At 37.0% G+C, this 22,422-nt stretch overlaps 1 protein-coding gene across 1 annotated transcript in view; it reads left to right on the plus strand.

Moving 5' to 3' along the window:
• Positions 1 to 22,422, plus strand: part of LOC139728616 (uncharacterized) — a 116,173-nt gene that overhangs the window by 29,798 nt on the left and 63,953 nt on the right. The window contains exons 4-10 of the mRNA XM_071639557.1: positions 7,555 to 7,671; positions 12,162 to 12,253; positions 12,596 to 12,705; positions 15,042 to 15,184; positions 18,214 to 18,281; positions 19,193 to 19,290; positions 19,964 to 20,026. Coding sequence (XP_071495658.1) covers positions 7,555 to 7,671; positions 12,162 to 12,253; positions 12,596 to 12,705; positions 15,042 to 15,184; positions 18,214 to 18,281; positions 19,193 to 19,290; positions 19,964 to 20,026 — 691 coding nt within the window. The remainder of the gene's footprint in view (positions 1 to 7,554; positions 7,672 to 12,161; positions 12,254 to 12,595; positions 12,706 to 15,041; positions 15,185 to 18,213; positions 18,282 to 19,192; positions 19,291 to 19,963; positions 20,027 to 22,422) is intronic.

The raw sequence follows: 22,422 nt of genomic DNA on the forward strand, positions 1-22,422 counted from the left end.
ACACTGTGAGAATAAGTCAAGCAGATGAGCATTATTTGCATGCAATTTGCAAAATTGGCACAAGGTATCATGTCTGATGAGAGTGTAATGTATTATGCACACATGTAATTACATGAGGCGATAGGGGGACAGAAGGAGATAAATTGATAGAAGTCTGGAGGAATGAGCACAACTGACATACCATGTAGAGAGCGAGAGAAAAGAATCAGAAAGATAATGGGAGAGACTAATGACAGAAAGATGTTTAATTCTGGCCTGGCACTAATTTTAGATGTGTAATTATACTCTTTGTCACATGCCTACATGGACAACTGGATCCAAAAAGTATTTTAAAGCTCAAAATCTGATACTTGCATGAATACATTGCAGAGACACTCAGAGATTGCTTTATTTGCCAGCTGTCGTTTATACACAAAATGTGAGATTTATGTGCAAAGTGGATTATTTCTCACACTAGCACTTTTTCCCAGCAAGACTTATTCCCTGTAATCATCACTCAGGCAAAGGTGTTTTTTGTTGTTGTCATTGTGTTTTTCAAATCATGTATGAGTTGTGCTTGTCTTTGACAATCAGGTACAGCTGTATGTCAGTCTGCACCATGCATAATTGCAATTTTATCACTTTGTTATAAAAATTATACTTTTTTTGTTCAGAGTAGACACTAAAGGTATACCTATCATCCACCATACATGTAGGTGTTTATCCTTCAAAATCATTAAGCAGGGCTCTTAGAGGAAATGCACAGAATCTGAGAGATATAATATGCATTAGTCAGTCCAAAAATGTGAATGTTGGAAATGGATAATAAATATGCAATTGCTTGTACATTGCTTGAAGCACATGTAATCTTCAATGTACTCTTCCTACTACTCATACTGTGAAGTGGAGGGTACAGTGATGCTGCCCCCCCCCCCCTTCACTTCTGCTTAGTCCTATCATGCCAGTCTATCTACAATGTACCTGCATCACCTGCTTCTGTGGTTTGTTTGAAACCTGGTAACAAGGACTAATCATTCTTTTGAAAAAGGATTCTGACCAAATCCTCCAAAGTAGATAATCAGATTAAAATACAGTATTCCATTCAGTGAGGATGGAAAGGCCTCTTACTAGTAGTGGTGGGCAGGGGGACCTTCTGGTCCCATGAAGTGAAATGATTGTCTTTCTTTGTGGATGCCTTCAAATGAGAACATAAAGGGATGTGGTTCTATAGGGTCAGTGCTTCATCTTCAATGTATCTGTCTAGTAATGTAATTGTGCCAGAGACTCCAGTAGATGACAAGACATACAACATATATCAAGGTAAATGGAGAAGAAGAAAAAAAGAAAGTAAAAAAAGGTATTCAGTTTCAGATTTGGTCCTTGTGAAATTGTTGCTTTGTGAGGGCAGTGCTTCTTAACCTGTACTATTATTTGTTCCCCAGTGAGCACATCCATTTCCCCAGTGAGCTCATCCATCTGCATGGTTATTCTCTCACCAACAAAGATGTCTTGAAATTTGACTGTAATTGAAGAACAGGGATCACACAATCCTCAATCCCTCTTGTATTGCGATGGCCTTCATATGGGACTGTCACATTGCTACACCTTTATGAATTTGTCCAATTTATCCTTGTTCAGATTGACTCTCTTCAAAATATTAAAAGCAAAGAAACAGAATGGTAGAAGGTCATGAAAAGTGAAAATGTATTTTGTATATAGTAAGAAAATTCAGTGGTAGTTGATTCAGCCACTATAAAATCATCAATTTTTGCATTTCGCAAATTTTGTGAGAAGCCAAAATTTGCAAAATGAAAATGCATGTGAAAGTTCTTGTCCACGTTATATTATGCATTGAATGCCAGTGATAATTCGCTAAAATATCATACCTTGTTAAAGGCTGGGCTCTAATTTGCAAAAATTTCATGCTGCAAATATCGTTGGTTCTACAGTATACATTCTATCAGAAGATGCAATGGTATCATCACCTCACGAGGCTGATATAGTACAACAACCCCACTCCCTCCTTTTACCCTATAGATGTGTCATTGCACTTCACTTTGATCTAGATGCACTCATCCAGTAATTCTAAGTTGTCCTACTAATGGAATTTTTGACACTTCTGTGATCTAAATAAGCAGTCTCTATTTCCGCTCATCAGTCCAGGCTACCTTTGTCCCAAATGTACATGTAGGCAACAGAACCCCTGGAGGCTCATTACACCACCATAGACAGAAGGGTGCCAGTTGTGTTGGCCAGTGACCTACAGTCATGCAAGTAACCTAAGATGAGAAATATGATTTATGCATGCTTGCAGATGAAGGTCATTTCTACACCTACCAGGGGTCCTTTTCCTGAAGTCATCGCATAATAAATCTCAGAATGGCCAAAGCCGCTCATATGTAGTTCTGTAGTGAAGTAAAATCCATTTAATGAAGTCTCTCGTTAATGTGTCTTATGAGCGAAAAGTATCATTATAGACTTTCATGAAACAGACCCCTGATGATTGTCAGATTTCTGCTGTCTCTGAATTGAAGAGTTGCATCTTTATAGAATAATTCTTTGGATACTTCTGCTGGAAATATTTTTGTGCTGCCGAAACCAAATGTGTTAATGGGGCATATATATGCAGATTATGCATATGAAGGAGAAATGTTGGCAGGGGCCTGTTTACGGTGTGTGGCTTGATGGAGTCAATTTCAAGTACGAATGAATGATCCTTGGGGCTAGATACACTAACTCAGACCCGAGTGGTTTTGATTGATTGATATTTGTAGTGCCCTCAGTTGTTTGATAAAATAAAGTCTCATTTGTATACCTGTATAAATCATTATGTGCATGCATATTACATTTTCAGACATTATACATTCTCAAAAACAAGCTTACGATCACATTTAAACCAGAAATCAGAGCATATGAGATATGAATGGGGTATATTAAACCATAGTTAGTGTGAGCACACTTTGGCTGGTGAAAAAAAAAGGAACGATGTGAGAAGAAAAATTTGGTCTTCATTCAATTTCCTTTATGACCATAAAGCATGTTAAATGTTTGTTTGGCAAGAAATGAAAATGAGGAGGAAAGGGCAGAATGAGTGAGAAGGTTTCTGAGAGACCAAGTTCAACGCTGCAGCTCCTAATGTTGTGAAATACGTGCAGATTTTTACGTACGTATACATCGTTCTTCTCCCTCCCCTTGTTTACTAAAGCTGCTGCGTGGCAGTGAAAGAGGGGATTATTTATGATGTGTGTAAGCTTCTGTCACAGAACTCTGTTTGGAGCTCTCTGTATTGTCAAAGCTGCCCCATTCAAATATTTACATTGTAGTTTGGGTTTAGATGAGACGTCACATTCAAAACAAAACCAAAAATCTGTAACCTAGGAATTCAGTTGACCGTCATTTCAGATTTCGGTTTCATCTTCATCTAAATCTTTTGTTTGCACAGGAATGTTTTTATGATTTGATATATTATTATACAAAGTGTAAGCTGAAATTTGCTATTGTGATGAATAATAATGTATTACTCTTACAAATATATTGTATATTTGGTATTTATTAGGCTACAAAGGCCCTCACTTCCTACAACTGTCATTAAGTAGTCATATCCAGGCAGTGATTCAATGTATGCTATAGAAATGTTTGTCAAAGTTGTAGCACATTTTATTGAAACGATTTTGGCATCGATCTAGTAAGTACAGTTGAGGAACATGTCTTGTACATTGCAACAAATTTGAAATGAAATTAAACGTAAGAAACTGGCTCAGTAGGCCTACACAATGTACACTGTAGGTTTCTTAGTCAAACAAGAACACTGTGATAATCGGATGGGTGTGGGTATTCTGATTATGACTGTAATTTTGGATTTGTAGATATAGCATTTAGAGGCTAAATGAAATAATGAGATACATGTACTGGTATGAATCTGGATCATTGAACGATAATTCTTCCACATATCATTCTCTGAGGCTTGGATGGTTCAGCAATTGTCATTTATTTGAATGGCTCTCACATCCTAATGAAAACAAAACATATTTGTTGCCAGAGAGATTGATCGGAAACTGATGTCATCAAGACCAGAGAATAAAGCACATTTTACAGCCCATTTAGAATCAAATGAGAGAGGTCCCGAATGTGCACTCGTCATGCACTGGCTGTTCTGCAGTGCTGAAATGAAATCCAGGCAGCTGTGAGGGGCAAGTGTCGGTGTACCTGTACCAAATCCAACAGAATAACAATTCAATTTATTCATCAATCATATCGGTGTTGCTTTCAACAAACGGTTACAATTTAGGCGCCATTTGACAACATTGGGGAATTACGTGTCATGCGAGAATTTATCCCAGTAGGCACTTCTCAGGTTCAGTCACCAAAGGCTGTACGTGATCAAAACAAATTACATGACAACGGATGAACATGGAGCCATAGTATGTAATGTGTCAAGGCAGACCCCGTGTACTGCATGCCTGAAACAGTCCCAGGATAATGCTGCTGCAAATCCACATACGGACAGCGTGCCATGGGCAACTGAAATAGAAGAATACTTCGCTAGTAGATGTCCAGTCAGAGTGTCACACTTGTGCTCCCTGTAAGAAAATAACTGATACACTGTATTGCCCATTAAGAGACAAAGCAAACACACAAATGTTTAACTTAAGTGTCAAGCATGGCACAAGATGTAGTGCACATGACTATCTTGCAAAAACAGAGCTTCCTGTGAACAGCAATTTTACATCCACTTGCCCTAATCAGGCTTGTGGGGAAAAAAAAATATATACCGTATATATATATATTTTGTAATGCCCCTCTTGATGATTTGACTTTTTCTGTGAAAAGTCTTCATTTGTAGACTATGAGGATATGGGTCACATAGGGTCAAAGCTGAGGAGGTCCTGCATAACAAGGAGGGAGATGTTTGCACCCTTTAGAGCTGGGGTCGTTGCCATGACGAAGGTACACAATAATCCACACACTATCCTTATTGGCACATGGTGTTGGTAGTGTGTGCTTTTGTTGGGGATAGAAACTGCCATAAAGCTAACCGTTGGACCGGATCATATCTTGCCCAAATACAATTACGTTTTTGCCCCATGCGTCGGCATTCCATTCAGCGTAAAGGTCCAGTAATCTCTTTGCTATGAAATGACAGGCTACGTGTAAAATTCTTGTGCATTTATATTCTTTTTTATTTGGTGTAGGTATTGTTTGTAAAAGTTTGTAAAAATCATGAACAAATTGTTGGCATGTCAATGAAGTGCAGGTTTTAGGGCAGAATGATGCACCGCAGTATTCTTTTTTATACATAAAGTAGATTTGGTCAGGAGTAAAAGACACATTATATCTTCCCAATATCAAGTGAGATCTGAACGCTCAAAATAAGAATATTTTTGCATATATCTAGTCTCATATATTCCACACATCTGTTTTTCCCCCTCTGTTCTTCCCCTGTTTTCAGAAAAAAAAATCTTTATTTTCATTCCTTTGCAGTGAAAATGGAACATCTCTTCTCAATGACAACCCCATATTTCCTATGTGCTGGGAATATTTTTCCATTCTCTCTATGCTCTGTTGAGTTACAGTGCCTGTGATCAATCAGGCAGAAAATTTGTCATTCTTTCAGCTACACGCCCACGTCCTCCACTACCATCACCACCATCCCATGCCTAACATACATCAGAATCAGAAGTTTGCTCAACTTGTTAATGTTTCTCCTGGTAGAAGTCAGTGAGTCAAAGCAGAAAAAAAAAGTTTATCTTATTCCAGTCAACTATTTGAAGGTGGCAAGGTTGACATAACTATCATTCAAGATTCAATCATGCCCCCTGGTGGCTTTGTTCTGTGTGTTTGATTTTCGTCTTACCCCAAACCAACAGGCCGAGAGTACACAATGAATGTTAGGTGTTCAAGTGGCATTTTAGACATGCGTGAGTAAAATGTAACATTTCAGCCACACATGTATACAAGTTGCAGGGTCGTACGATTGATGTTAAAGTTCTATAGAGTCAACAGCAGACAATTGTGCCAAAAGACTAGGATTAATGCATGTTGATGCATCTTGTTTCATGAATGCCCAAATACACATTTGATACTGAACAGTTTGATAGGGTGGAAACCTTCCAAAGTTGTTCTGTAATACTGATTACACTATACACTGATTACTCTATACACTGTACCCCCACTATGTGAATACAATTGGTCATGTAGGATTGGGATGAGAATGTGACACGGAACATTTAATCATAAAAAATTGTAAAAAAAACCAAACGATATTGTAGACAGCAAATGCTCTCTTGAAACATCGACACAAGTACAAATTGATTGCGCATTGTACATTGTAGGTTGAATGAGATTTTGCATTTTCAAAGAAAAATAAAATACAATTTATCTGATACCTGCCCTTTAAACTATTAGGTATTCAAGCATCATTTTCCTAAAAATCTTGTTTTAGCATTGGCAGTCATTTACTTGGAGATATGATTTTACCTGGAAAGTCTAGTGCTTCTGTTTGGAAGGAAGAGTAAGTAAAGGAGTGGAAGAGGAAGACAGTATACCCTTTAAAGTTGAGACAAATCTATGTTTTTGTAAAAATTGTTCGTTGATAAGCTGAGGTGTTGGTTGGTGCTGTTTGTATTCACATGGTCTGATTCTACTGGGTAGCGCAAGTGTCTTTGCCACAGCAACCCTACAATCCGATTTGTCGTTGCATCGCTGGGATACAAAAGGGTCTCCCTTGCACGGAGAATGTTCTCCCAAGTGGACAAACAGGAGCTTTTATGTTTACCGAAGGTCCGCGAAACAAGCCCAGTCTATAAAGGCAGAGGTGTGCTTTATGCAAGACAAATGGGCGAATACAAACACTGTAGTAAGGACTGAACAAGTGATGTTTGTTTTTCATTGAATTGACTCCTAACTGTCATTCCTTGCCAGTAAGTAAGGAGCTGGTTTCATGGTCAGGATCAAGTGCGGATTGGCGGAAAAGTTGAACGCAATTTCACTTCGGAAATTCTGCAAACACACCATCCTTTCAAGATGTAGTCTCTCTCTTTGTTCTGCTCTCTGTGAAGCTATTCAATGTGTCCAGAAGGACACGTCAGACCTCAATAAATGCATCAGTATGAACCACAAATAGACAGATTCAAAAGGAAAGAGGTTTTAAAGGAGTCTGTCTCAATTTTGTGCACGATTTCCTAAGTCCTGTGTGTGTGTATGTATGTGTGCTTTACTACAGTGAGTGTTCACACACAAAGCATTTGAAATGATCTGAAGAGTCATTTTGACACAGGTTCAGGAAATTTGGCATTTTATGCCTGCTGTTTCATTTTCCTCTGTAAAACTGCAGAGAGAGGAATTTGCATATACATTTACTACCATACATATCACTTCTGAAGTCTAAACTATTAAAGTATCATACCAATATGTCTTTTGTAAGCTGAGAGTGCATGAATGTAAGGAATGTGATAACTATCCTTACTTTTGCTCAGTAAGTGTGATTTATGTACCTGATTCTCTACTCTCATAGAATAGTGAGAAAAAAAAAATCTTTTATTTCTAACCTGCCTCCTCTCTTTCCTCACCCAACAGATTTTTGGAGACCTGGGGAGGCAGCTGCTGGATGCCAGTTTCGATGGCTACAATGCATGCCTCTTTGCCTACGGGCAGACTGGATCAGGGAAGACCTACACAATGATGGGAGATGAGGTGAGAAAGTCAATTTGTGTGGATATCATATGTGGTTACGTAAAGTTTGGGAATCACCATGAACTCTGTGTCCTGTACTTTTGGTACACGGATGGGACCCAAACTCAGATGAAGCATCAATAATGAAAAAAAAAAAAAGTAACAAGAATCATGCAAGCATGGACCATGATGCAAGCAACTGTTCAGCTTTCCTTGAAGCATGCTTGAAGGGTGAACGGATGAAATTTGACTGTGAGAAGAAATAGCTTGGCCAAATTTGGCCGTAAAATAGACTGTGTTTGGCCACGAAGACTAGCTGCGATCTGGCAACTCTGGTCGCAGCAGCAACCTAAAATATGTGCAGTGATCAAGCACTGAGCGGCAAGTTGTTCTCCCCTTTCATGGATGAGAAAAACAGATGAAAGCAATGTACACATTCTTTTTTTTCTTTTCTTTTTTTTTGCTGGCCTGATCAACGCACCAAAAGATCATTTTCTAAAAAGAGTTGGTCTGAGATCTACAGTATAGTCACTGCTGGACAACGTTATACGGAAAATATAAAGAGAATTCCACAAAATTTCATATTTTATGAAAAGTTAGCCTACACACTCCTTTGACTTTTTACTGACACATGTCAAGAGTGATATTCTGCCTGCTCTCTGAAAGATGTAAGTCACATGCTCCTCCATTTTGCTAGAAATACTTTAAATTTTGTTTAGATTTTTTTTTTCAAATCATTGTCCTGCAATGGCAGCACAAACTGTTGTAGTCTTCTCAGCCAACAATGTTGTCACTGAAACTTTAAATATTCATAACTTTTGAATGGATTGTCCAATTTTCCTCAAGCTCTCACTGATGTGTTCTACTGATATTACTGAATTCACTCAATTCACACATATTCTGGAGTGAACTTGTCCTTGAAGCAGTTTATGCATCCTGCTCTTTTGGCTCAGAGCACTAACATACATTACATTCTACAGTATAAATAACGCTTTCATGCAGCGACATAAAACTTTAGATTTTTGTGTTCCTTTGAATGTAACTGACAAAATTGTGTGATTATAATAAACTGCATGTCTGTCTCATAACATCCATATATAGCACAAAAACAAACTTTGATACTACAGACAAATTGATAGCACTGACAAATTCTTGTTGGTCTTTCTCTTTCTTTACAATTTGGTCATAGAATATTGCATTACTTTGAACAAAACTATGTTATATGTTTGAACGATCTTCATGGATTTCTTTAGGTATCTGAAATAGTTTTTGAATTCTTCAAATGCAAGGTCACATGCAAAAAAAAACAGCAACTTATCTTTAAGCTGAAACTTACAATTCATAAAGTTTTAGTATCTCTGTATGGGATAGTCAATGACATCTAACTGAAATATTGAACCTTCATCAAGCAATCTGAAGATCATAAATTTCTGATAGCTCTCTGTAATACCCAGCAACTCGAAAATTGAATGTCTTTTTGAATTCTAAAATTAATATTGTAGAATTGTCATTGCATCTTTTCTGTGTGACTGTAGTACCAACTAAGAAAAGGGCAAAAGGCTGAAAAATAAGCAATGATATGTTTGCACACTTTACTTTTGATGATAAAGTCACTATAAACTCATTGATCTCTGCTGGTACCTATTTTTAGAAAACGTCCATGGCCAGTTTATTTTTATTAGACACTCAGCGTCGATTTTAAGGCAGCTAAATACAGTATAATCAATCAAATTGGTCATTTGTAAATGATTCCTAGGATATTGTGGGACACAGCTTGTATGTACTTCATTAAACATTTCTAAGCATGCTGGTCGTACAATTGCACAGAAGGTCAACCCTAGCACTGTAGAAAGGTCAGTACACCAGGGATTGATCAACGATCCCGATGGTAGCCGTCTTTACAACTTTCCAACTAATTAGAGTAGGATTACTCATTACTGTCCCCAATTACCACCACATCTGTGGAAAATGGGCTGAGACTCTTCGTTACCTGGCAACATGACGTGTCCTCCTCCTCCTCCATGGATCGCAGATCTCCTGATCACTTTCACATCTCACCCCTTGGGGTTATTGCTGCTTTTCCCCTTAAATTTCAAGACAAATTTGCCTTTATTCCACCAGTGTAATGAGAAAAACAGCCATAATTATGCTCTCATAGCATCTATTATTAGTGCATGACATACAGTAAGACTGTGACACATCATGAGATGTTGAGAATATGGCATTTAAGATACTGTATAAGCTGTTATTTTTGCGAGGTTCTAATTTTCTTGAATTTCGCAAATCACTATTAGATCGCAAATTTAACAACACACAAAAATGTTGCCATACGCTATATGGTAGCACTGCATTTATGATAGCGTTGGTGTCGATTTGCGAAACAACATCTCACGAAAATGTCTGTGACCTAATTTGCGAAAATATCTGTACACAAAAATAACTGCTTATACAGTAGTGTTACCTACAGTGTGAATGTTAAGAATAGCCTTCATTTTCATAAGCTGTGCATTATCAACAGTACCAACCAGGCTAATGATGCCATACAAAAGAAGACACACACATACCTACACACACACACACACACACACACACACACACACTCGCAAAATTGAATGCACAACACATGTACAATAGAAGCACATACAATGTACATCTCAGAAAAACCCTATCAATCGGCACCAAGACCATTGAGCAGCTGCTGAAGCTGCAAATAGCATCCTGATGACAATTAGATGCATCTGGATGGGAGGGGCTCTACTTTATATATCCCCCCCCCAAAAAAAAAAAAAAAAAAAAAAAAAGAGAGAGGAAAATGCCATCAAGAACAAAGAGGGTTTCAGCCTTACAGGTGAATTTGTTTTTGATTGCATTTCTGAAACATATTTCCAATGGAATTCAGAGCTGTGGAGTGTGTGAACCATTTCGCTATGCCACCACTAACTGCAAAATATCGTTTATAATAGCTTTTATGTAATTTTTATCCGATTCGCACCTTTTTAGATAAGAATGATGTGCAAACAGCATTCTATATTACACTAAATTTCTCTCAGAAGCTCCATGGTCTATCAAACAAACAGCCAAGAAGATTTACTTTAATATGGTCAGGTAAAGATATACACCATGGTGGAAGTGAATACATGGTCAAGCTATGTTCAACTGCCTCAGTCATATTTTTTCCCAAACTTTTCCAGACTACAAACAAGAACATAAATTTGAGCTAAACATACCCATATTTTGTGAAAACCATCTGACCACATTTTTACCAGATGTATTTTTAAAATATGTACAGGAGGTATTTCAATCAAGTTTGCTTTCAGAATTACAAAAAAAAATTATCTTATATGAGCATGAAATGAGTTTTTAAAACATGTTTAAAAACAAGATATTTTGTCAGTCTGAAACCCCTCAAACCTTACCCAACACATGAGAAAAAGTAAACTCCCATGAGAAACAGCATCTGTCCCACTGTGTCTCTTTGCATTTACAATTATTTTTGGTAGCAGCTCTCTTCTCTGCATTTGCCCAGGGAAAAAATGAAGCCACAAAAACAGCTACCGCTACACCTTCCTTTGAATTGTGGTAGAGGCAGCGATGTATGCTGAGTAATTGAGATGAGATGTTCAGGTCCAAACTCATACATGAGCAATTGATTTTCCATCCCAATTTGTCCCTAATTTGATTAGCGGTATTGATGCAGAGAACAGTTCGTCTAAACGATATGGCTGAATCCAACTTCAAGGAAATGTCAAAGAACAAAGAATGACTTTGTATAAATTCATTTTGATTTTGTGATGATATTTCACAGTTTTCCCACATTTCTTGAAGAAAATCAAGTAATTTATGTAATTTCATGCTATTGCTTGCATTTTTATGAGATATGCTGAAAGCATATACTGGTGAGAACAAATTGAGAATGAGTCATTTCCACTATTTTTTGTGTGTGTGTGTGTGTGTGTCTAATGAGATAAAGGTTGTTTATTATGACTTGCTCCCTCATTTCCCTTCTGGCAATCATTGATGTTTTATATAATTGTGGGATTGATAAAATTCCAATTACATATTGAATGAATTTCAATCAGAGTGAAACAACTTCCGGTATATTACTGTCAACATGCTGACAAGAATAACACAAAGTGACCTTTTGAAGGGCCGTAGGGATCAAAATCAAGAGGAATACTGACAAGAACAGCAAAAAAACCCTTTTCTTTTAATTTCAGTCAGTTTGCAGGAATAGTGTAAAATAACATCTGGTAAGAGATTTTAATGTTACTTCCTCAAAAGTCAGGGTCAGTAATTTAAAGGACATGACATAACAGACTTATATATGAATATCATTGCTGGAGAAGGTGAAATATAGTAACACATTGTAGTGGCATGCAGAGGTATAGCTGTTGAAATTGTCATTTTAGATATTTTAATCCTAATATAGAGGCACAGAGCATGATGTTCAGGTTCTGCTCTCTTTGGCATTTCATTTTTCACGCTCCCCTCTTATGGCGTGCAATCTACAGACGGAGAAGGGACTGATACCACGCATCTGTGAGAACCTGCTGGACCGCATCAGCAACTACGAGGAGGATGTTACCTTCAAGGTGGAAGTCAGGTATGATACCTCCATTTTGTGCTCTCATTCGAGCCTTTTAAAGGGTGATCTGTCCCCGCTTTCTCTATCTTTCTGCGACATTAGGCTTATGCCAAGGCCAAATTCATATAGCTGATACATATCTCACTAGACATAATGATGACAATCATGTGTGGAATTCAAGAAAATGATCAGTGATGAATACGTTCTCTAAAATTATGCATGTAAGCTGTATAAGCTGTATAAGAAATTTAGCTGCTTTGCGGACTGTATTGTAAGCACCCTGTAATGAATAAATGCTATAATATGTACATTATATTACTTTGTATATATCTTTTATTTTCTTCATTTTACCGTGCATAGTTTCCTGGAGATCTACAATGAGAGGGTACGGGATTTGCTGGCCCCTCCTAGCCGGGCCAAGTACACGCTGCGGGTGCGGGAGCATCCAAAGGATGGTCCCTATGTTCAAGGTAACTGTCAATGTATATTTAGAGGCAGCGGGTTTTTTGGCAGATGGCTGCCAATCTCACAGCCCTTCACTTGGTGGTGTGTTCCTCACCTCTGTGCTGTGAAGCAGAACTGAGCAAATTCCGCGTGTGAATGGCAGTGCAAGTGGCAGGGTGCACAGCTTTTGTGAGGATCTTTGAAAATGGTTGAAGGTTTTTTCATTCTCAGACTTCTCTGGGCATTGTACATGACTAACAAAAAATGAGAGGAATCTTTGAGTATGGCATTTCATGTGAGATAAGTATTCACTTAGTGTACACTTGCAAGATTTTGTTCTGTAGTACTACTCTGCACTAAAGAAATGGGGAGTCATATTCATTGTATCATAGTGCTTTTCAGATATGTTTTATATAATTTAGCCTAAAATGCATGTACCTTACAAAGGGAAGATATTTATCTAAGTGCAAGAGGTCCCAGGAAGACAAGTTTGAGAATGCAGCAATAGAAGCTGATGCGGTTATGGAATGTGAAAACATCAGCTTGATGACAGAGGGGGCTCCACAATCAGTGTGGCTGCTTAGATGAAAAGTAAGGAAAGATAGTCAGTTTCTAGAGGGGAATGTCCTTCAGAAAGACCTTACAAGCCATCAGGAACGTGAAAGGTTGTACTCCAGTTTCTTCTAGTGCTAGAAGTCTTCAGTTACCCTGCCCAGTTACCATGCAAATGTTTATTGTGATTGTAAATATGGTATGGGCCTCAAGAGGAATGAGTTATGAAAGAGAACACTGAGTGGAGAGGTGTGACTTGCCCTTGAGAATCATGTGACAGTCCACTCGTTTAACAGTAGCAGATCTTTTTTTTTTTTTTTTCTTTTTTTCTTTTTTGGTTATCCTGCACAAAGAACCTGTAGTAGAGGGTTCCATGACAATTGCTCTAGCGACAATTGCTCCCATGAAATATCTGCACGCTAAGCCAAACATGAAATTCTGCCCACAAACATAACCCTAACCCTAACCCTAATCCTACTCCTCACATCAAACTAGACCTATCACCATTCAAGAGAGATTTTATCAGGTAATGCTACTTCATGTTCAAGGTGATTGTATGTAATCTTGCAAAATCAACCAAGCAGAATGGTAAAAGTGTAATAAAAGTTGATTATGATAAAGAAAGTTATGGAATCCTATAATTTTACATGATTGCACCAAACAGTGTACCACATATATGCAGATTACGTGAGGGGCTGATAATCAGTAGGTGTACTTTGTTTTGATATATTTCATGCAATATGTTATGTTCATAAAAGGATGCAAGAAATAGCCTCTGCATTCAATTTGATTTGAAGTTTTCATACCTGTCATAAGTCAATTCATGTGTTCCCAAATAGTGATCGGAAAAAGTCATGCATGGCAATGACTTTATTTTCTCATCTGTTTTCCATGGACCTGTATGCAAATCTTATACTTTTAGCTTTTTAAAGTCACATCATAAACAAAGACTTATACTTCATCAAATCATTTATGTACATTGTATGATAATAAATGTACAACGCTGATATGAAATCAATGATGACATTTTATACGTTTGTAGTTTTTACATTACAGAGTAGAAACATTAATTTCAATTCAAGCAATAACCCTGATAGAGGGAATTCTGATAACAGCATGTACAAAATGTATTATGATAATGCATTATTTATCTATGTGTGATGAAATAACCTCTGCATTCAATTTGATTTGAAGTTTTCATACCTGTCATAAGTCAATTCATGTGTTCCCAAATAGTGATCGGAAAAAGTCATGCATGGCAATGACTTTATTTTCTCATCTGTTTTCCATGGACCTGTATGCAAATCTTATACTTTTAGCTTTTTAAAGTCACATCATAAACAAAGACTTATACTTCATCAAATCATTTATGTACATTGTATGATAATAAATGTACAACGCTGATATGAAATCAATGATGACATTTTATACGTTTGTAGTTTTTACATTACAGAGTAGAAACATTAATTTCAATTCAAGCAATAACCCTGATAGAGGGAATTCTGATAACAGCATGTACAAAATGTATTATGATAATGCATTATTCATCTATGTGTGATGGCACTACAAATGCAAGGAGATTTCAGTTGTTTGAAGAGAGAAGATGTGTTTCAAGCAAATCTGTTGTAAGAGCTTGGCAACTCACAGGTTGATGAGAATTGTACCATAAGATAAATGATACTTCATTGATAAGACACTTTAAAATCAAGTGTTAATTGCTACATAAGTCCTGTGGAAGATTATCATGAAATGCAGAGGATATATATTAGCAATCATTTTTTTTCTTCAAATTTTGTCACCTTTTCAACAGATCTGTCACACCACCTGGTGTCAGATTATGAACAGGTTCTCTCACTGATGAATGCTGGGAACCTCCAGCGTACCACAGCCGCTACCCACATGCACGAGCTGAGCAGTCGATCCCACGCCATCTTCACCATCACTTTCATTCAGGTATGCACTGCAGAAAAATTAAAAATGTAAAGTAACAAGGGCAGGGGGAGATATGTTTCCTTCTTTGTCATTGCATTGTAATGTCTATTTATAGCCCATGACATCACTTGCCATGATATATGGATTTCTCTGCCGCCGGGAATTGAAATGATCCTCTTACCCCATTTCATCCAATTTCCTTGGAGTAATAAAATCACGTAACCCAACGGTACTGCAGTACTCGTGCATATTCATTATGTAAGCTGACCATTAGTGGACATTCTGTAATGCAATTGTCACTGAAGGTTAGGCTTGCTAGAAAATGAAATGGGATTTAGTTCAGTACAGAGTGTAGGGCCTACAGAGTGTACAAAGTGTACATATCAAGGAAAGAGCCAGCACACTTTCAGTTAAAGGGATATGTCAGTTGTGACACAGCTAAAGATTTAGAAATAAAACATTTTAGAGGTTGATGTAAAATAAAGCTGTAGGCAACTGTGGTCATCTTCAAGTAAATGTGAAGTTTGTTTGGGCAGGATCTGTGGAGAAATATAATTTGAAATGAGATTTGACCAGCAATTTAATTCCATCTAATCACGATTGATCTTCAGCCCCCAACTGACCTAATTACACGTGCAATCAATCATCTGGTCATTAAAAGTCTACTGCGGTGTACTTACGCTGAATCTAAAAATAGTTCATAGTACAGTGATGTCAATGACATGACTGGATGACAGTAAATTTAAAAACATGGATCATTACCGAGCATTTTTAGGATGATTTGAGAGCACTAGCACTTCTATACATCCCTCTTTATAACCCCCTCAGTACATCCACGCTAGGATACCACTAACATAGTTTATTACACAGTCATCAGTCAGAGCTAAGCCTTCTAGAAAGCCTACTGCTGTACAAATCATTGTACCCACGTAATTACAGATTCCATTTATTGCCGTGGTATACAGTAATGAAATGGTACACAGAAAATAATCAAGGAGGTACTGCTAACGATAGTGGATTGATAACACAGTATGCAATATTCCAACTTTTGTGTCCCATCCATTTTGAAACGTAAGGTGTCAGGAAAATTAGAAATAGATGCAAATACCTTTTGATTAATTTTGGTGTACAGCATACATCTCATATATCATGCTGTCATTTTGTTGATGCTGAGGTAGGGCAGAGACTTTTCTATGGCGATATGCTATATACAGATCTAATGCAAGTAAAGTTGGCATGATGACGTATAAAAAAAAAAAAAAATGATGGAAAGCATGAAACACATTTTAGTTTGCCTGCTATCAAAGACTGTAATATAGTGACTCAGATATGCCTCACAGGGAGTAAGGTACCTGAAGTAATGACCTCAAAATTAAACTCCTAGTTAGCGAAATGTGTATCCCAAACCTGTGATGAATCCCTGTCCACCTTTCCAGAGAGATGTCAAACTGCTTGGCAGGCACAGAGGGGAGCGGGGCTGCTTGATTCCGGGTTCATTATCATGCGTGCCCAATGAGGGTAACGAAAGGGAAATTCAATATGACCAATTTGATTACACCACAAGATGGTGTCGTGTGCTGTTCCATTAAAGGAGATGAAATCACCTCCTTAGCTAGCGCTGCTGGACTGGACCTCTTTGAACCCTCCCCCTCCCCCCCCCCCCCCCCCAACTACCACCACTGCTACCATGTAGAGACTTAAATTTTGTGAAACAGTTATAAAACAAATGTTATATATCTTTACACAAAAAAATACTGATTCTTATCAGTAGCTATCTTGTAAAAAAAAGAAAAAAGAAAAAATGGGAAAGATTATCAGACCTCATCCACACAGATGACTAAAACATGTTTTTTTAACATAATGATGAAACTGGTCATCATTCAAATTACTGCCTGGCTGAAATGCATTGGCAAGACAAGTTGATGTATGATACTGACCAGTATCAATAATCTGAGACCCAGATTGATTTGATTTAGTTCAGAGGAAAAAATGTTGTAATCAGGCTGTTTTAGAAGTTTGGGAATGCAGGAACATATGTTTCATAATATCTTCTAACACAAAGGGTAAACACACACGCACATAAAGTACAGAGAGCTTTGCAATTTGTTTGGTTTTTGTGTGTGTTTTCTCAAGTGGGTTTTGGACCTCACCATGAAGAAGTGTTAAAGCTGTTATGTTTAAAGGTTGTATATGTGACTGTATGTCCATTTCTCTGTTTTTTCATGTTTATACACCTTAATGCCACAATTCACCACCCTAATGCCACAACACAGTTTTCGTAATAATTTGAGGAAAATTCAATGAATACTTGCCTTTCTCGTGTAATTTAGATCAACAAGTGCCTCAAATCATTCAATCAATTTCTAATCCTGTGACAAAATATTTCTTCCCTTCTGCAACATGCCACTGCATGTGATATCGACCACAGCAATAAACTCACTGAACATGTCTTTCCAGCATATATGCATTATCCCACTTATGTGTATTTGCAGGAATGCCACACCTCACTGTATTTGCATGACTCTAGGATAGGGAGTCGTCATAGATGATATAACCTGTGTTTGCAATGCAAACAGATTTATGGAGATTGAGGAGCTTAAGATCTTCTACAGACATGAAATGCTTATACAATGTATATCATTTAATTATTCATTAATGGATGCAAAATAGTTCCACATGGTAATAGAATTATGTCAATATAAGAAAGATTGGAGGCAAAGTTGTAAGGTGCAATTTCAAGCCACAAGAGCACTCATTAGAAATTACATTTGTTTGACATTCTGTCGCATATTTTGTAAAAGATGATTCATGGTATGTCCTTTCCTTTGACAAAGTACAATGTGCAGTATTAAGTATTCGTAACCCATTCCTTGTAAGATTCTGTAATTGACTTATGAAATAAAATCAAGCTCTCAGTGACTTTGGGTTGTATGAAATTTAATAACAGACATGTTTTGTACATTATTTAGGCTATAAATGTACACTAGGAAACTGTTGTAAACTATCTTCACAAATTAAGAATTTCATTTCATTTCATTTCTTTCATCCAGGCAAAGATGGCCCATGGAATGCCCAGTGAGATTGTCAGCAAGATTAACCTGGTTGACCTGGCTGGAAGGTAAGGCCCATGGTTCAAACAGCCAGTAACAATTAAATATGAGCAAATTTTTTTTCTTTACCCATAATTGCATCTGGATCATAGCTCTTATAGTACAGTGCACTCCTGTTATAACGAACACGGTTATAACAAAATTCCGGTTACAATGAAATAAAAATTCAAGTTGCAACATTATCAGCTCTATGTATTTTTATTGTGTATTTGTTTGGTTATAACAGAATTTTGATATAGCGAAAGAATAATCAATTTGATCACAGTCATCTTGTAAGTCAAAGACTATAGATGAGGGCTTCCTGTTCATAGATCATTTTCAGAGTTTGTGCATTTTAAGTGATCACTTAAAATTACCAATTTTTTAAAGACTTGATTTGGTTAGAGTTCATGAAATATTTTCCAAAATACATCTAAATAAACATAACATGACTTTTTTTTTTGCAGGGTTAGTTTAGACAAGTATGAGACTTGCAAGTCTGAAATTGATTTTTGGTCGTAAGTAATGATGAGACAGCCACTATGAACAGTGTGGCAATATCGTTGCACTGTATCTTTCTGCAGGGACAGTGTACTCAGGATTATAATGATATTGCCACCTGAGGGCGCCCTTTAACTTCAGTGTTGTCTCAGACTTGCTGTGAAAGAAAAGACGCATGAAATCAGATGGATGAAACTTATGCTTCACAACAAAAATTGAGAACATTTTGCATCATTATAGTGAAAAAATGTGAATAATAAAGACAATGATTTTAATCTTTTGACCTCTGCAGGCATTACTGATGATATCGTCTGTTGAGAATGAGAAGGGCGTTAAGTGGTCTTGAACACTATGGGTTTTGTGGCAACTTAACGCCCTTATCATTCTCAACCGACGATATGATATCATGTGTTCTGTCTTTTTCTCTTCCCACGTGCAGTGAGAGAGCATCCATCAACACCAGCAAAGATCGACTGCAAGAAGGTGCCAACATCAACAAGTCTCTTGTCACCCTGGGCAACTGCATTCAAGCTCTTGGTAAGAGAATGGGATGACTGCATGTCATGATTCTGTTGAGTTTGAGGTATCGGAATATTGTTGAGAGTGGTAGGATTCAATTCTATTGATTGAGTAGTTGGAGGCTTCACAGTGTGTGCAGTGTGTGCATGTTTGTCTTTTGTACCAATGAGTAGATTATTTTCTATAAATCACCTTTTCATATATGGGAAGTTTGTGATGACACAATAGAGGGGCTAACAGTTGAACAGTGCAAGGAAAAGTAATCTCTAAATACTTTGAATTCACCTGTGACAAATTGACAAAGGAAAATGTTTTCTCCAATTTAGAGGAAAACAGATTTACTGTTCATGGACATATATTGGAGTCAAAAATAAGTGGCAGAAGATGTTTGCTTATTTCATTGTCTCCAGATATTCCTAGTTGGCATTTAATGAGTAGTGCTTAAATATGAAAGATATTTACTGGTGTGAATTTATTTGAAATCGAGACCTTTGGAACTGTGAACTGTTACATTAGTTCTCATATAAGCATATATTTCAGTCATGACAAAGTATGTGCTACTTTCTCTCTTTTTTTCTGTGTGATATCTGTTTAAACATGGATGTACTATGCTTTTCCATCTTTGAAAGGCTGGTGAAATAGAGATTCATGTAAACAAAAATAATATTTGTGATAACAAATTTTCATGCAGGTCCCTCAGTGGATAAATCCTTATATGTCCCCGAGACATATGTATCCACACGCTACAGGAAAGGTATAACTTTCAGTGTGAAGAGCTCATTTCCTAGTGCTCTCTTAGCTCTGGTGATCTTTTACAGCCTGCATAGTAGAGTAGTTGATCACATATCACTCTATCAAAGATTGTTCCAACATAGAAGAGATGCATTTCATTCTCCTTCATTCCATTGTATGTTCAGAATCTTGTCATGGTGTATTGAGAATCTAGCCACAAATTTCCACCTGCTAGAATCTCATGAACCAGGCATGCTCATCAGAATTTCTCTCATATTTTCTCAGCACAAAAGACATTAACTTTCTTGCCTTTTCTTTTTATAAGATGTAAGTCTTGATTGAGGAAATGGCATGTACCATGGTATTCTTGCTTTTGCATTATGAATATCTAACCTTTTGGCGTACTGTAAAACACAACTTATTCACAGCCTGAAAATTTTGTGAATTGGAGCCGATGGCCTATCTCGAGGCATGAATTGTCACTGGCATCCGATGCATATTGTGTATGCAAGAACTTTCGCATGCAATGTAATTTCACGAATTTTGGCGCTCACAAAATTAAAATGCACGCGAACATTGTTTGTTTTACAGTGTTGAAAAGTGTTAGTTTTTTTTTCAGATGAATATTGGGGGGGAAAAAAAGTTTCATCTTTGTGCAAGACTATATTATTACAACTTGTCATCACAGTCTTGATCTGTGTCCAATGCCTACCATATTGAATTAAGATGTTAAATCTGGTTCAAAGCATATGTGCAAATAAGCATGCCTGGTTTTTCAGACATAAGTCATTAGCCATGTCAGCCATCTGTCACTACTCTCTGGATCAAATTGCTGAGAGCTATTTATGTAGCGTGCCTCAGTCATCATCCATGTGGCGTGCACATCATTGTGTGTTCTCTTTATGTTCAAATGAAACAGGTGAAGAATCCCTTGAACGTGGTAAGATGAGTTTCAGTGTGTTTCAAAGCTCTATGCATCATTTTCTCCCCTCATGAATCACCATCTCAAACATTCCTTGTTTGCTTAACTGCGATTTTTCTTTTTCTGATTTTTCTGTCTGAAAGAACATGGCTAACTAATCATTTTCAGTTCTAGTTCAAGATTTTTATGCTAACGATATGTTCAGACTGCTGGGTGTGGTCCTTGCAGTGTGTATTTATCACTACATTATCATTCCAGTGTTTTGAAAGAGAAAATGTATGTGTGGATGGGGCTATGCCAAAACTTCATAATCAGATTTGCAAAAAAGAAAGAAAAAAAGTAGAGGAATCAAATTGATAAAGATGTGAAAAACAGAAAAGGGGAAAAACATCATGGAGCATGGTGACTTACTGAACATGTTACTGAAAGACACTTCTTCTCAAGACACTTGCAAAAAATTGTAAAGCTAATGTTGTATCTGCCTTTGTTTCAAGTGTCATGTAGCTTATGAAGCCTAAGCCATTCCCTCAAGTGACACATCCATCAGAAGTTCTTCCTTGTATGTCTTTCTTTCAGATCTGATATGTACTCATTTTTACATAACTCATTCTCACTTCCTTGACTTCTGTGAGCAATTTTAGTCTTTGTAGCCAGCATTGCTTATCTTAATTCATATTCTGTGAAACATTGACTGAAACTTCTGTAATCAGCTCTGCATTCTTACCCACTACCTTATGATATCCATGATACTTCTGATTTATCAAAAAATTTATGTTGCATCAGTGTCTTATTCACTTATATTCTCAGGTTCTGCACACAAAATTGTTCACAGATTAGTTCTGAGCTCTCTTGTCTTGATGTCTGAAGGCAATCTTCACTGGTCGTTGTTTATGATGCAGAAAAAAACAATACTCTAATCTGTGTGGTCACTTTTGAGAAGCAATATTGATTGCATTGTGTTTCCAAATCATTGCAAGTTTCACTTGAATTTGATATATTTTGGCAAGATAATTATGGTGTCAAGCTTGATAGATTGCTGTTACCTTGCTGAGTTGCATTTAAATTGAATTATTCCAGTGACCATTAGTAGTTGAAGTAAATTGTTATCTCATGACACACAGCTGTGATAGGGCCAGTTTACATTGCAATTCATTGTGATCAGTCTGCATTTTATGAACCAAGTTCTTTGTTTTGAATGTTGAAGTTATAGCACACTTTGAAGAGTTAAGCTTGAAATTGGAAATGTATTTATTGTTATGATCCCCATTTTGGTTTGAATTGTTAAGTTGCATCAAAAATCACCTCTGTGAAATCAATCTCACAAAATGAAATGTTTCATATTGATATTTTTCAATATTCAAAAATGTCATAAATTAAAAGTATGACTCACATTAAAATGAGCAACTTCTCTTCCTATCATAAATAAAATTATAAATTTCATTGTTAAGCTGAATGAGATGAGATGGATGAAAAATAAATTTCTCTTCAAACAAAAG

The sequence above is a fragment of the Diadema antillarum genome, unplaced genomic scaffold (genome assembly GCF_040938485.1).
Source record: "Diadema antillarum isolate AM-2024a unplaced genomic scaffold, OU_Dant_1.0 seq00000187_RagTag, whole genome shotgun sequence".
Taxonomy (NCBI): Eukaryota; Metazoa; Echinodermata; class Echinoidea; order Diadematoida; family Diadematidae; genus Diadema; species Diadema antillarum.